General features: G+C 33.2%; 1 protein-coding gene across 6 annotated transcripts in view; it reads left to right on the top strand.

Annotated features, from left to right (window-relative positions):
- The window catches only part of NBEA (neurobeachin), a 546,841-nt gene that overhangs the window by 208,903 nt on the left and 323,004 nt on the right, over positions 1-14,934 (top strand). For all 6 annotated transcript variants that reach the window (XM_060191623.1, XM_060191622.1, XM_060191624.1 and 3 more), the window contains one exon: positions 9,828-9,889. In XM_060191623.1, the coding sequence (XP_060047606.1) occupies positions 9,828-9,889 (62 nt within the window). The remainder of the gene's footprint in view (positions 1-9,827; positions 9,890-14,934) is intronic.

Below are 14,934 nucleotides of genomic sequence, written 5' to 3'. Positions count from 1 at the left end.
CACATATCACCATCATTTGCTAGATTTTCCGTCAGATATGAATGAGGAATGAAAGGCTTTTCAATCAAATAACAATTAAAACAGTTCAAATATAATATAATTTTGGCAAGGGAAAAATAAAGCAAGGAAAACAAGCAAAGTCAAATTAAAATTATGGACTCAAACTAAAGAATTGAGATTAATAAAGAGGAGGAGAGGGTACAATAGACTTTTGTGGAAGAAATTGGTGCTACACAGAGTCATAGATTATAAATTAAATAGATTTTTTATTGGTGGGATAGTGCATTTGGAAGAGGTGAGAAAGTACTTCTAAAACATGTATAGGCTTATAAAACAAAGTTACTTCACCAAGTAAAGTGAATTTAAAGAATGTTATGTTGAAACTTTTATTAATATATGATAAAATTGCTTAAGTGTGAATAGAGAAGATTAAATTATAGTAATTGTTTATTTGAAGGGAATGGGTTTGGAGAGGGTTACAAATCTCTTCAACTCTTGTTTTTATTTCTTTTTTAAATTTTTTATTATCTTTATTTATTTATTGGATAGAGACAGGCAGAAATTAAGAGGGAAGGGGTGATAGAGAGGGAGAGAGGCAGAGACATCTGCAACACTGCTTCACCCTTTGCAAAGCTTTCCCCATGCAGGTAGGGACTGGGGGCTCGAACCTGGATCTTTGCATATTAAAACATGTGCACTCAACCAGGTGCACCACCACCCAGCCTCTAGTTTTTATTTATTAAGCAAGCTATTGATTCATAACACAATATGAACTTTACCAGGAGTCAATAAACTGCCCCTGTAGTTGAACTATAGCTACTACTTTTTAGTTTATTCTTAAAATACTTTAAGTTTATTTGTTTGTTTATTACCATCATTGTCATTGCTTAGTGCCTTCATGATGAGTAATCCACTGTCTTGGTCATTCCCGCACATTGTGGTTTTGTTCGTTTGTGTTTTATAGAGACAGAGAGAAGCAGAGAGAGAAGGGAGGGTAGAGAGGGAAAGGGAAACACCTGCAGTACTGCTCCACCAGTCCTGGAACTTCCCTTCTGAAGGTGGGGGGCTGTAGCTTGAACCCTAATTCTTGTGTTGGTAACATGTACACTTTAGCAGTTGTGCCACTCCCTGTGGCTGCTTAGTTTTGTAAATAAAGTTTTGCTGAAACCCATTTGCCCCATTCTTTTGTTTAGTATCTAAACTGTCTTTGTACTGTAATGGTAGAATTGATTGGACTTCTTCAGAGAGCTGATAGCTCACAAAGTGCAAAATATAATTTACTCTTTTACAAAAATAAACAAAATCTGCTGATTACATCTATAATCTATGACTCTGTGTAGCTATCCCTACAAGCAAGGGAACAGAGTGTAATAAATACAAGCTCGGATTCAGAACTGAGGCTACCTAAGTGGAGAGGGCAAGTGCTAGAAAAGTGGCTGGATAGTGGTTAAATGCAGGATTTGTGAGCTGAGTATACAAGAGTAATGCTCTGATTCTCTTATTAATAAAAACACATAAATAAACACTAAAGACTATACTCTGTGACGTTAACAGTCTTTGTAGGATATTTCCTCAACAAAATACAGAATATTTATTTATTTTAAATAAACTATGACTTTCTGTACCCAGTGTCTATTGTGTAAATTTGACATGTACATACTGATGTAATGCAGTATTACTTTTTCTTTCATTTTTATTACTATTTTCCTTTTTATTTAGAATATGTATCAAACTAGTAATGGATAATCTATATTTATGTAATTATTTGATGAAGTGTAAAACTAACTTGCTAATGCTACAAGATTTCATTAGATCAATCATAAAACTTAAACATTTAAAGACTAAAAAGTAAAACACTCTGACCTCACAGGGACAGATCAGGTAATAGTTTTAATCTTTATATTATCACTAAATAACTGAATATATATTTTTTCATTTATCATTTTTATTTTCAAGTACAGAATGAAATATAAATCCGTGCTTACATAACTGATCAGGAACCTATGCTTTCTACTTTGATTCCTTTTCATGGTTTTGAAATGACTTTTTTGTCCAAGTTTAACCAATTAAGACATAAAGAAGTTAGAACTTATATAATGAGAAAGTAGCTATAGACAGTATCTACAAGAATGGCCCAAACATATGATATAGTCAAGCTTTATAAGAACTTTTAACAAATGAACATTATCAGGGGCCGGGTGGTGGTGCACCTGGTTGAGCGCATGTATTATGGTGCTCAAGGACCTGGGTTCAAGCCCCTGGTTCCCACCTGCAGAGGGAAAGCTTTGCGAGTGGTGAAGTAGGGCTGCAGGTGTCTCCCTCTCTCTCTCCCTCTCTTTCACCCCCTTCCCTCTTGATTTCTGACTGTCTCTATCCAGTAAATAAAGATTAAAAATTAAAAAAATTAATATCTAAAAAATGAACATTATATAAATTTTAAATGTCATTTAGTCATTTTAAGATGCAAAAACTCTATTTAGCTTGTATCCCATATGAAAACAGGAAGTGGGCCTTTAATGATATGGCATATCTAAGGTTACTTCAGTTTAGTTAGAAACTAGATCTAAATTCTATACTGTTAAAATAATTACTTGATTCTGAAGGCTTAGGTTAAGTCCCTATATTAAAATATTTAAGAAAACATGTAAGTATTGGTTTGTTATTACTGTTCTGGAATTAGTAACATCTGCCTACGCTATGTTTTAAATACCAAGAGATCTACACTGGCGAACAGTAATAATCACTTGTATTATGTTTTCAACACCAGTACAATTAAGTCAGAAATATGAAGGCAGGCGTTTTTTATCTGGTCCATGTCCTTTAATCTGCTCATATGTTGTTCCTTGTCTCTAGTTTCAGAGATTGAGGTCAGGCCCAGGGCACGTCACCCTTGACCATCAGTCTCTAGTCTGTGCTTCTCAGGTGTCAAAAATAGTTTTCCACATTTCAGATGCCCCTTAATTTGTAGTATTGCCACAACTTAGGTAGACTCTGGTCACAAGAGAAATCAGCGTTTTTGCAGTAACTCTCCAGAAATCTACTTTTGCCACCTGAGCATCTTTGGTTTCCTGTAACTGTTTCTTGGACCTCACCTCATACCATTCTGGCATTTTCCTTTACACAGACTATTTTGTATATCCCTCTAAATATAAACTTACTATTTCTGGTATTATTACAAAGCACAGAAGGCTTTGTCTTTAATTGTTCTACTGCACAATAATATAAATTTCAGTTGTGTTTTTCCTTAAGTGGTGTAATTTTGATCAGTTAATATTATTTTTCTAATTCAAGTGTTCTTAAGCCTACAAATATGCAAAGCTTTTTTCCTCTGTAAACCATTTTTTTCAAAGAGTTTTCCCTATGGTTTAAGTTATTTTTTGGATTAACTTGTTTGTTTTAACCACTTTCTTTTGCATATACATTGTATTTCCATGGAGAGTCTGCACTTCTCTTATTTTTGCTTCATCCAGATGACTGAATGTATTCAAGTATGTGAAAAATAAATATAAATTCTGTTGTATGCGATAAAATGGGTGGAAGCTACACTTTAGACTTGTGACAATAGTTTTAGCTGTTAGAAGATTATCTTTTCCTCTCCCGACCCCATTTATAGGGAATATGTGCTGTGACACATGATGTACATCTTACTAATTATGCCTGAAATGTTCTTTCTGTACTCAGAAGGGTTATTCTAATTGCACTGAGTCTAACCAGACACAATCTTCTGATTAAGCATATTACTTTGAACTAATTACTTTGAAATTACACAGGTAATTTTAGCAGCTGTACCTTATAACATTTAAACTAAAAAATATTCTCATATTAAGTGTATTTTCTATTTATGGATGTATTTTGATCTGGAGCAAAATCTTAGGGTGGTATTGGTACTCTCAGTAGTAGAGGAACATGCTTATACCAAATTTGATAGATTCTCTTTTAGAAATTGAATAATATCATTTGTGATTGATGATCTCAGAGTGGTCTCCATGTTTCCCCTAGAAATTAGTAACTGTATATTACTTCGAGACAAATATTCCCTGTTATTTCTCAGTTCCATATTTTCACATAATCATATTAGGAATTAGTGTAATGACATAATTTATCTTGCTTACCAAGTCAACATTCTGTAATGATTCTGAGACAATACTTAGTCTTCTAACATTAAGCTGACCAGTTTTCCTCCAGTGTGTCCTTCATTAGAATATAGGCTTTTAATTTTTTTCAGTATATGGAATTTATCTGTTTCAAATTATATACTTTGATATGTAATAAGTATAAAGTAGTATTCTTAGAACTGAATCAAAGAATTTCTTTAATTTTTGGATATCACTTTTGACATTTATTTTACTCATTTGTAGGTTTTTCTAGTTTGCAGATTTCCTATTTCATAGCACTTAAAAACTTTATTTATTATTCAAAAAAGGTATTTAAAATGGTTTACTTTTAATTTATAAGTAGCTATATTTTATACCTGAATATTTTTGGTTTTGATGTATTAGAACCGTACCCACATGTGATTCTACAGTTCCAGACCTACATTCTCACTCTGTTTGTTTCAGATAGAGAGGGAAAGAGAAACAGAGGGATGGAGGAAGGGAAGGAATTCTCTTAGCACTATTCCACTGTCCTTAGAGCTTCCCCCATGCTGCTGTGTGGTGCTCCTTTGTAAAGCCAGGGTTTGAACCCTGGGTGTCCATAAGGCACACATTCTTACTAGATGAATTATCTCTCCACTTCATGATTTAAGACTTTTAATGGTCAGCCATGCACTGATTTCTTGTATCATATTATCTTACATAACCATATAGATAGCACATTGAATTGTGGATAAGGAGAAGTTCCATATAGGATGTTCTTCTATTTGCAAAATAACCCAGCTGAGTTATCTGGGCTTTTTTTGTTTATAGAATTTATGATATATGATCCCAGTAAACTGTTGTTTGGGTAAAATCATACACTAGTAATATTTGCTATGACTTTTGAGAATATCGTCAAGTTACAAGATCAAAGGAACTTTCAAACTCCAGGAATTTCCTATTCATTTTTTAAAAATATTTTATTTACTTATTTTAATGAAAGACAGGGAGATAGATACACAGACTGACTGACCAAAACACTGCTCAACTCTGACTTATACTGGGGCTTGGGACCTCAGAACCACAGGCACGAAAGTGTTTTGCCTAACTATTATGCTGTCTCCCCAGCCTGCTTCCTATTTGATTCTTTTCTAATTTTTTAATTATTTATTCATTGGATAAAGACAGCCAGAAATCAAGAAGGGGGGAGATGGAGAGGGAGAGAGACACAGAGACACCTGCAGCTCTGCTTTATCATTTGCAAAGCTTTCGGCCTGTAGGTGGGGACCAGGACTGTGAACCCAGGTCCTTGCATGTTGAAACATCCTTTACTTTATGAATGCATTATTAGGAAAGCTGATAAATATCTTATTTGCATTATGCTTAAGTATTTAATGAGATAAAACCATAATTTCCATGAATGAGAAAATGGCAAAGTGCATATTGCTAGAAAAGAAAATTCAAATTTGCTAAAAATGTGTAACTGAAGATTGTTAGATGTATTTGATAATATAACAAAATTAAAATTCTCCGTTTGGGTAGTTTTAGAATCAACCATGCAATTATACATTTCACCATGCTTCAGAATTTCCTTTCCTTTCTTCTCTCCCTTTCCCTCCTTCTCCCCCTCCTTGTCCCCTTCCACCTCTACCCATCTCCTTTACTCCCCATACCTCTCCAACTTTTCCTCCAACTCTCCCTCCCCTCTTCCTCCCTCTCCTTTCCTTTGGCCACCAGGGTTATTGCTGAAGCTTGGTGCCTGCATGAAAAGCCCACTGCTCCTGGATCTCTCTCTCTCTCTCTCTCTCTCTCTCTCTCTCTCTGTGTGTGTGTGTGTGTGTGTGTCTCCTACTCTGTCTTTCTTCTTTCCTTTCTTCTTTCTTTTTTTTTAAGTTTTTATTTATTTTTTTATTTATTTAATATCTTTATTTATTGCTGGATAGAGACAGTCAGAGATTGAGAGGGAAGGGGGTGATAGAGAGGGAGAGAGGCAGAGAGACACCTGCAGCACTGCTTCACCACTTGTGAAGCTTTCCTCCTGCAGGTGGAGGCCAATGACTCAAACCTGGGTCCTTGTGCACTGTAACATGTGTGCTCAACCAAGTGAGCCACCACCTGGCCCCTTTCCTTCTTTTTTCTTCCTTCCTTCCTTCCTTCCTTCCTTCCTTCCTTCCTTCCTTCCTTCCTTCCTTCCTTTCTTTCTTTCTTTCTAGAACAGAAAGCAAGACTGACAGGAGAGAGGGAGATAGAGAAGTAGAGAGACAGAAGCTTATACCATGACTTCACTTTTGAAGCTCCCCTTCCCCCCACCCCCATAGTTGAGGACATGTAGCTTAAACCCCAGTCCTTATGTATGGTACCGTTCACTCAACCAAGTGTGCAACCGCCAGTCCCTACTTCCAGAATTTAGTTGAGGTTTATTTAAAATTTGAATGAACATTGTAAGAAAAGAAAGTACAAAGGAATGACACTGAGAGTAGCAGTGGATTTTATAATCAAAGTTAACCCAAAGTAAATTGAGGGATTCAAATGATTTATGATAGTTAATGTCTTTTGAATTTCCCTATGTAATCCTTATTGATTATTGTGATTTAATCGAAAGTTAAGAGAAGGACAAGGCTCTCAGCTCAATCACTTTAATTAGAACTTGAGTCTACCAGTATGAATAAATGTATATGATTAAAACCTTAAATATAATTTGTTTACTTTGAGGCATACTTCCTTGTAATTTTTTTGTGATTTTTCATTATAATGCTCTCTTATGTCCTATATGGTTGTTTGTCCTGTCATTATAACTGGTATGTTAGGTCCTAGTGGTCAAAGCCTATACTATTTCTGCATACTGCAATGGTTTCCATACAATTCCTTAAATTATTTAACTGAAAATTTCTTAGGAAGAATCAATCCTATGTAATTTAGAAATTATAATCTATGTATAAAAGAAGCATGTTCTTTTCCTGAGCTATACAAACATACAAAAATCATATGAAGGAAAGACTAACATTGAGCTCAAGAATTTGCCAGAATGGGGGAGCCGGTCGGTGGTGCACCTGGTTAAGTACACATACTGCAGTGCACAAGGACCTGGCTTCAAACCCCTGTTCCCTACCTGCAGAGGGGATGCTTCATGAGTGGTGAAGCAGGACTGTAGGTGTTTCTGTGCCTCTTTCTTTATCTCCCCTTCCCCTTTCAATTTCTCTCTGTCTCTGTCCAATAATAAATTATTAAAAATAATGATTTATCAAAATGTTTATTTTTATAAGACTTCTTAGTGAAACCTAAGAGATAGCTTAACAGTTATGTAAAAGTGTTTCATGTCTAAGGTTTGAGTCTCCCAGTACATTCTCTCGGCACTGCCATAAATCAGAGTATTGCCGTACTCTGGGATAAACAAAAACACTTATAATGGCCTAGCACAAATGTAATTTCTAAAGCGTAGTAAGAGAGCAAACATTTGTAGCAGTATCTTATATTTATTAGATGTTGTTAATGTCGTGTTAAAGGTCTCTTTCAGTCAGCTCCTTTTACATCAAGTTATTCGTAAATGTGTTGGCGTCATCACTGTTTCTCCCATTTTTATTATGATCTGTCTGGGGAAGAGTTCTCTGTGGAAGAGTCTTATCCACCTCAAGTCTACTAATATACAAAATTTCTTAGCAGAAGCAAAACTATATAAAAAATAAATAAATACAATAAACAAACTATATGGTGGAAGTTTTTGTTTGTTTGTCTTTATACTAAAGCACTGGTTTATAGTGGTGTTGAAGATTGAACCTAGGGTTTTAGAGCCTCAAACATCAGAGCCTTTTGCATAACCACTATGCTCTTTCCAGAGTCCTTGGTCAATCATTTTTACATTGCCATTTTTATGAGCTTGTAGTCTAATCCTTTATTTTATAGATTTAAAGTATAAAAATGACATGAGAAACATATATTTTTACCCTTTGATATGCATCATCTTTACCTTTTCCTTAGATTTTCAATGTCAGAATATCATATCATTGAGCAGCCAACAGATATTAAATCTCCCTTCATTTTTCTGGAGTTCCTAAGCACATGAGCATTACCGATCAGTTACAACAACTGTCCTTTTAAACGAGCTTTTTGCATCTGCCTTTTATTTCATTAGCTAACTGTCTGCCCAGAGATCTGATAAGATGGAATACTGGTGCCTTCTCACAGCTTGTACTGTCTGTACAATAAGGGTAGAGTTGTTAGCAGGGTGGGAACAAAGGGATATTTAGCCTCTACTTCCAATAAATGTAAATGCTACTGTCTACAAGGTATTTAAGGCTATTTATTGAAATTACCTTGCAAAGAAAAAGCAACAGAGTTTGCTTGGATTTTCCATTTTAATAGCTAATTAAGACCATGCCATTTATTCCTTTATGATAATTTCACATATGTGCACAGAAGGGAAAAAGAAAATCCATCAATTAAGCTAATTAAAAACATCAGAAAACTTTAGAATTGTTTTAAATTAGCAAATACCATTTTTAACATAATCTTCTCTAGATAATGCTACTAATTCTTGGCTGCTTCTTTCTTGACACTTAACCGAATTATGATCTGCTTTCTATTTACAAGTCATGCAGCAGTCCTGCTTTTAATTGGAACAGATATTCATGAGTGAGAAATAAAACTATAGGAAGTGTTTTTTATATGTAGCATGGAAACAACAATAATGTGTCACAGAGTATATAAGATAATTAAATGAGAAGCATGTAGAAAACGCACTTAACGCAGTACTCAGCACATAGTAGGTACCAACAAATGGCAACCAATGATAAATACGTTCCTATATTTAATCTTTTATCTGTTCATGCTTTATTGGAGACTTTGGAAATAGAACAATGGAAGATTTTTATAGACATTGTTTAATATGTTACTTGTGTGAGATTCACTTTTAATTTGTCTTAAAAATAGTTTAACCCCCCAAAATTGTTTAATTCTTGAAAACCTATGGGAGTTATATATTTATAAGTTATTTTTGACTTTTGAAAGAATTTAAGTAGATATTAAGTGGTTATTTTAAGCTTCAGGAGATAATCAGATAGAAAATAAATAAAAGCTTAATTAGTTCTTTATTTCAAAAACCATTGCCTGCTATCTTTGAGTAGAATAAATGCCTTGACATATATATAATCCAAATATGGAGTAAACTTTTGAGTATTTTTCACATTTTCTGAATCTGAGTATTTTAAAATTTATTTATTTATTCCCTTTTGTTGCCCTTGTTGTTTTATTGCTATAGTTATTTTTGCTGTCATCATCATTGTTGGGTAGGACAGAGAGAAATGGAGAGATAAGGGGAAGGCAGAAAGGGGGAAGAGAAAGATAAACACCTGCAGACCTGCTTAACCACCTGTGAAGTGACTCCCCTGCAGGTAGGGAACCAAGGGCTCGAACCGGGATCCATATGGTCCTTGCGCTCTGCCACATGCACTTCACCCACTGCGCTACCGACCAACTCCCAAATCTGAGTATTTTTAAATTAATTCTCTGGGGGAGGATAGTCTTGCCAACACCTTGTTGACCAGTGATAATGATTTCAGATTTCTTCTGATCTCTAGAATAAATTTCTGCTGTTTGAAGTCTAAAAAAAAATTAATGCATTTGTATGTGTTGATGTTTCTATTCACTTTTACTTCTTTTTTTGAAGTGTAAATTGAAAATATAAAAATTGACTAGAATTGATGATCTAGCATTGTAACTTCATTTTGTTTTAACCTTTTGTTGTTGTTGTTACAGGCCTTGTTTGTATGAAGTCCAGCACATCTGTGGTTGAGCTTGTTATGCTGCTTTGTTCTCAGGTACAGTAACCTCATTCATTTTATTACATTAAAGGACATGAGGTCAGTGAAAATCCACTACCAATAAAATGTAGGTGCATATATTCACATATGCTTAGATATTTTTAACATCTATGATCTCATAAACGAAGATAATAATCTACATTAAGCTATATTTTTATACAAATGATATCAAAACCATTTAACTTTTTGCTATTCTTAGCTGTCTTTTTTTCTTACCTTCCATATTCTTCTATCATTGATATTCTTTATCTCTATAAATAATATAGAACATATAACTTGTTAATGACCCTTGATCTAATTCTTTGTATATCACCTTCTAAAAAAGAAATGATAGGACTTGTAAGTTAATCTGTGTTGTTAATCACATTATTTCTTCTTTATTATATTAGATAAAATGAAAGCTATATTTTTAATTCAATAACCAAAGAATAAAATACAGCTAATTAATGAACAGTCTTTGTTATGATACCTTGCTGCATTCCTTTTTAGATGTAGTTTGCATATTTCAGTGTCAATTCTAGAAATCTACATGTGCTATTTAATTTTCATCACCAAAATTACAATTTTAATTACAGTTGTTCTATATTTCCTCTTAGAAATTGTAAAACTCTAAAATTTATATTTAAAGCTATCTGATAATTAAATAGAAGCATATTGGTCTTTCATACTAGTTCTTTAATCTCTTGGTAATCCTGATTTTCATATAAGTAATAAATATACAAAAATGGAAAAACAGTGTGTGTATATCTATATATACATATACACACACATATATGTGTATGTATGTATGTATACATAATTACATTTACCACCAGTTTCCTAAATAGAAAGGAAAATGCATATTAAACTCTTCCATATTACTGACCTAAATGAAGTATTCCTAACAACACAAGTTGTAACTTCATCAAATAAAAAGCAATATGACTTCACTGGTCCTTAAAAATATCAGCAAAAACAGAACAGCCAGCCACTTACCTATAGATTTTCAGTGTCCAGTTTTGTTTTCTTTGAGAACATTCTCACAGAGGAGTTATTAGGTCCATTTCTGACTTTTCATCCAGGAAGAATAGTAATAAGAGCGAAGTTAAGGAAAGCTGCTTCCTTGGTAGGAATTAATTGAGTGGGCATTTGAAAATTGGCACCTAATTTCAAAGTCTTGAGTTTGAGAGACATTCTAAGAACTCTGTCTGGACCTTTAGGTTCTTGATGATACATATATTTCATAAATGTTCTTATGGGGAAAAAATAACTAAAAGTTTCTTCTTCTTCAGCTCTGGATTTCACTGCAGTTCAGAGAAAGGAAGAGGGAGGGATGTAGCATTAAGGGTCTTGTGTCTTTTGATGGCCTCATCATCTAATCATAGGTTTAACGTTACTCATTTGCTGGCTCCAGGAATTCCTGCCATTAAGGGCCCTAGAGATGAAACTTTGCCTCAAATATTGATTGAGAGGAAGAGTGAGAAATTTAAGCTCTCTATGCAATGCACTTTCAGTGTTTCAGCAAAGCAATGTTAATAAATGTCTCTCTCGGTTTTGATTTTCAAGTTGCATTTATAAATAATTCAGAGTGTTAAGGAGTTCAAGTGTGTATATGTGTGTGTGTGTGCATTTATGTATATGCAGAGCCTTATTTATGTAATTTAAAGTATATGTGAAAATCTGTAGTTCTAATCATTTTATTCTGTTTACCAAAATTTTGCTTCCAAAAATAATACCTTAAAAATTAATGTGTAATCTTTTTTTCATTATAATCCAAATGAGTAGTTTATTAATCTACTCTGAAATAAGCTTATAAGGCCATCTTAATAGATTATTAGATATTCTGTTGTATAAAACCTTGGTTTTAAGGACACACAGAAATGACTGTCAGGCATTTGCAAAATTTCTTAACATAATCGTCCATTTTTTTTCTACTATTCAGTTTCAAGGTGATTTATATCCTTTTTCATCCATTAGCAAGGCAACCGTAGCAGTAGCAGATTTCTGATAAAGAAATGTAAATAAAAGTGAATGATGTTACGGAGATTGCTTGGCATAACACTCTGCAAACTGGGTTGGCTCTACGAGCCGTAATGCATTTCTTTCACAATGGAGCTGATACCTATAGAGTTAGCACAGTTCAACCTTCTTTCACTATGCCAAATCAAGAACAATCTTGAGGAATCTTAAAAGCTGCAGAGTTCTGAGTTGTCTTCTTATATTATTTTATGTTCACTCTTTTTAGTGTTGATAGCTTCATGTTGTTTTATCAAGAGCAATTATTAGTGCTATCAGAACACCTGAAGATTTGAATGAATGACCTTGATAAACTCTACATAGAATTTTCTCCTATAGGGGGAAAATCCAGATGAAATTTTATCCATCTAGTTCTTAGTTACAATGTGTTTTCAATGCAAATTATTTTTTTTAATGTGCTTTTGTTAGAAATTTAAGAAAACCATTGAAGCCTAATGCTTTAGAGGGAATAGGTAGTTAGATGTTTAAAAAGGGAAAGAAAAAGACAAAACTTCTTGAAATATTTTCTTCTAATATTTCAAGCATATTAAATATTTTTATGCTTTTTTAATAATAAAGTTCAATAAAAATAAAACCTTTAATATACTGTCATTCATTTCTTTTTTTATCAACCCTTTTGAATAAACACAATTGCCAATGGTTTTGTGCAAATATGGTCTAAATTTACATGTGATCACATTACAAGTGACTGAAGGTACTTGTCAAGGATAATTCAGTTCATATGTATAGCCTTTTAAACTCTATGAGACATGCCGTCCACTGTAACTTTTAGTGAAATTTTAGGTCACTGTAAAAGAACAAAATGTAAGAGTTTTTTTTGTTGTTTTGTTTTGGTTTTTGATTTTGTTTTGTTTTTAGCATTATCACTATATAGTATTTATTGCTCCACAAATACAACCACCTCCACAGAATTTTATTGTCTTTTGCATATTATTCTTTTTTACATAGATGTTATGGCTCAAAAATAACTTTTACAATTACACTATTCTTTACTTTTAATTTGTATTAGAATCACAATTAGTAACATCTTATAAAATTATTTCTTATAATTTGAAAGTAAAAGAAACAGGAACATATATACATGTGTAATTTTCACAAATTTATTGCTTTGTCAATTAAGTGAAATATTACTTATTGAGTCTTTCAGTGTATTTCATGTCTGATATCTTTTGTGTTCTTTTTAAAGATTTACAATTATATGTATTTGAAGTACTTTACATGCACTTCACTTTTCCATTACATTTCTTGAATCCATTGTGTTATTTGATGAATGGCAGATATAGTTTTCAAGTAAATGTTTGTAGGTACGATAATAGTTTGTAATTATTTCCAGATTTTTAAGGAAGTTTCCATCAAAGGTACTCCAGGAAAAATTGAGTGATGTTATTCCATAAGATTTCTTTAAGTTTTCATAAGTAAAGCTTAGCAGATGTCAATAAAAAACATTTTATGAATTAAGAGGATTTTATGTAAAAATTAATGTCTCTTAGTATTTAAGTGCTTTTTAACTTGCTTCTCTGATTAAGGAAATATATGTGTAATAAATTATTTTTATTCTCACTGAAAGTCACCAAATGCATATGTAAGATAGAATTCAGACTTGCCAGTTGCTTTAAGTTTGTGCATGAAGTTACTAAAATGAATTGTTTTGTGGTTTTGGTTGTCTTTATTATTTTCTAAATACTTCACATACTTAAATAAAAAAGATTTAAGTAACTTTATTGACATGCTCAAGGCTATAAGTCAGGATTTATAAAGACAGTACTTACAAAATAACCACAACTGAAGATTAGTATTTGATTTTTTTAACGATTGGACCTTTGAACATTTACAGTTTTCTCCATTTTGATACAATTTGGACAGATGTACAAAAGAAAAATTTAAAAAAATGTACTTGTCTACTTGTCTTAAAACCCTAGTAAACCTAAAATTGAAGTACAGAGACATAGATTAGATGAATTTGGACATTACCATGGAATAATCATTGATAAATACTGAGTACTAAAATGATTTTAATGTGTATAGTAAAGTTAAAATATGAAAAAAAAAAAAAAAGCAGAATGGGCTCAATGTTTCTTGAGCACTTTAAAAAATAGGGAATCTTGTTGCATTTAGTAATTTTGGTTGCTTAGGCATTATTTTCTTTTATCATTGTGCTGTTACTGAAAATGTATTGATACAGCATTTCATTTCTTAATGATTCAAGTGATATCTTTAATATCTATCATATAACTGAATTTCTAGACAGTCAAAAATTGAGAATGGTTATGTGGTATTTTAAATTGAATATAAAGGGATGAAAACTATGTATAGTTCAGAAAATTGATCCTGTGAACTTACAGTAAGATTTGATGCTGTGAGGTTTTATTTTTGTATTTTAACCAGAACACCCCTTAACTTGAGCGATGGTGATACTAAGGATTGAATTACTGAATCCTTGACTTTGGAGCCTCATGGATGAAAGTCTTTTTTGCATAACCATTATGTTATCTCCTCCACACAATCTGAAAGACTTTTTGAAATATACTAATGGTAGAACCCCTTGGAGCTAACAAACTTCTCCGTAGAATAAGTGGGGGAATAGACCAAGATGAGGAAGTAGCCTGGCAACGAACTAAAGGATGAATCTGTTTCATGCTGAGCCTCACTAAAAATATATCGGAAATTAAATTGCCAGGCAATATATTTATTTGGGTTTACTTTTTTGGAAGATAATAGCCCATTTTAAGGTAATACATAATTTTTAGAACTTTTTTTTTGCCTCCACCATGGTTACTGCTAGGGCTCAGTGCCTGCACTATGAATCCACTCCTCATGGAGGCCGTTTTTTCCCATTTTGTTGCCCTTGTTGTTACCCTTATTGTTTTTGTTAATGTCATTGTTGTTATTGCTGTTTTTCTTGTAGGATAGGACAGCAAGAAATTGAGGGAAGAGGGGAAGGCAAAGTGAGAGAAAGACAGACACCTGCAGAGCTGCTTCACCGCCTATGAAGCGACTCCCCTGCAGGTGGGGAGCCGGGGGCTCAA

The sequence above is a fragment of the Erinaceus europaeus genome, chromosome 5 (genome assembly GCF_950295315.1).
Source record: "Erinaceus europaeus chromosome 5, mEriEur2.1, whole genome shotgun sequence".
NCBI classification, from domain to species: domain Eukaryota; kingdom Metazoa; phylum Chordata; class Mammalia; order Eulipotyphla; family Erinaceidae; genus Erinaceus; species Erinaceus europaeus.
This window is presented reverse-complemented; position numbering and strand designations above follow the sequence as displayed.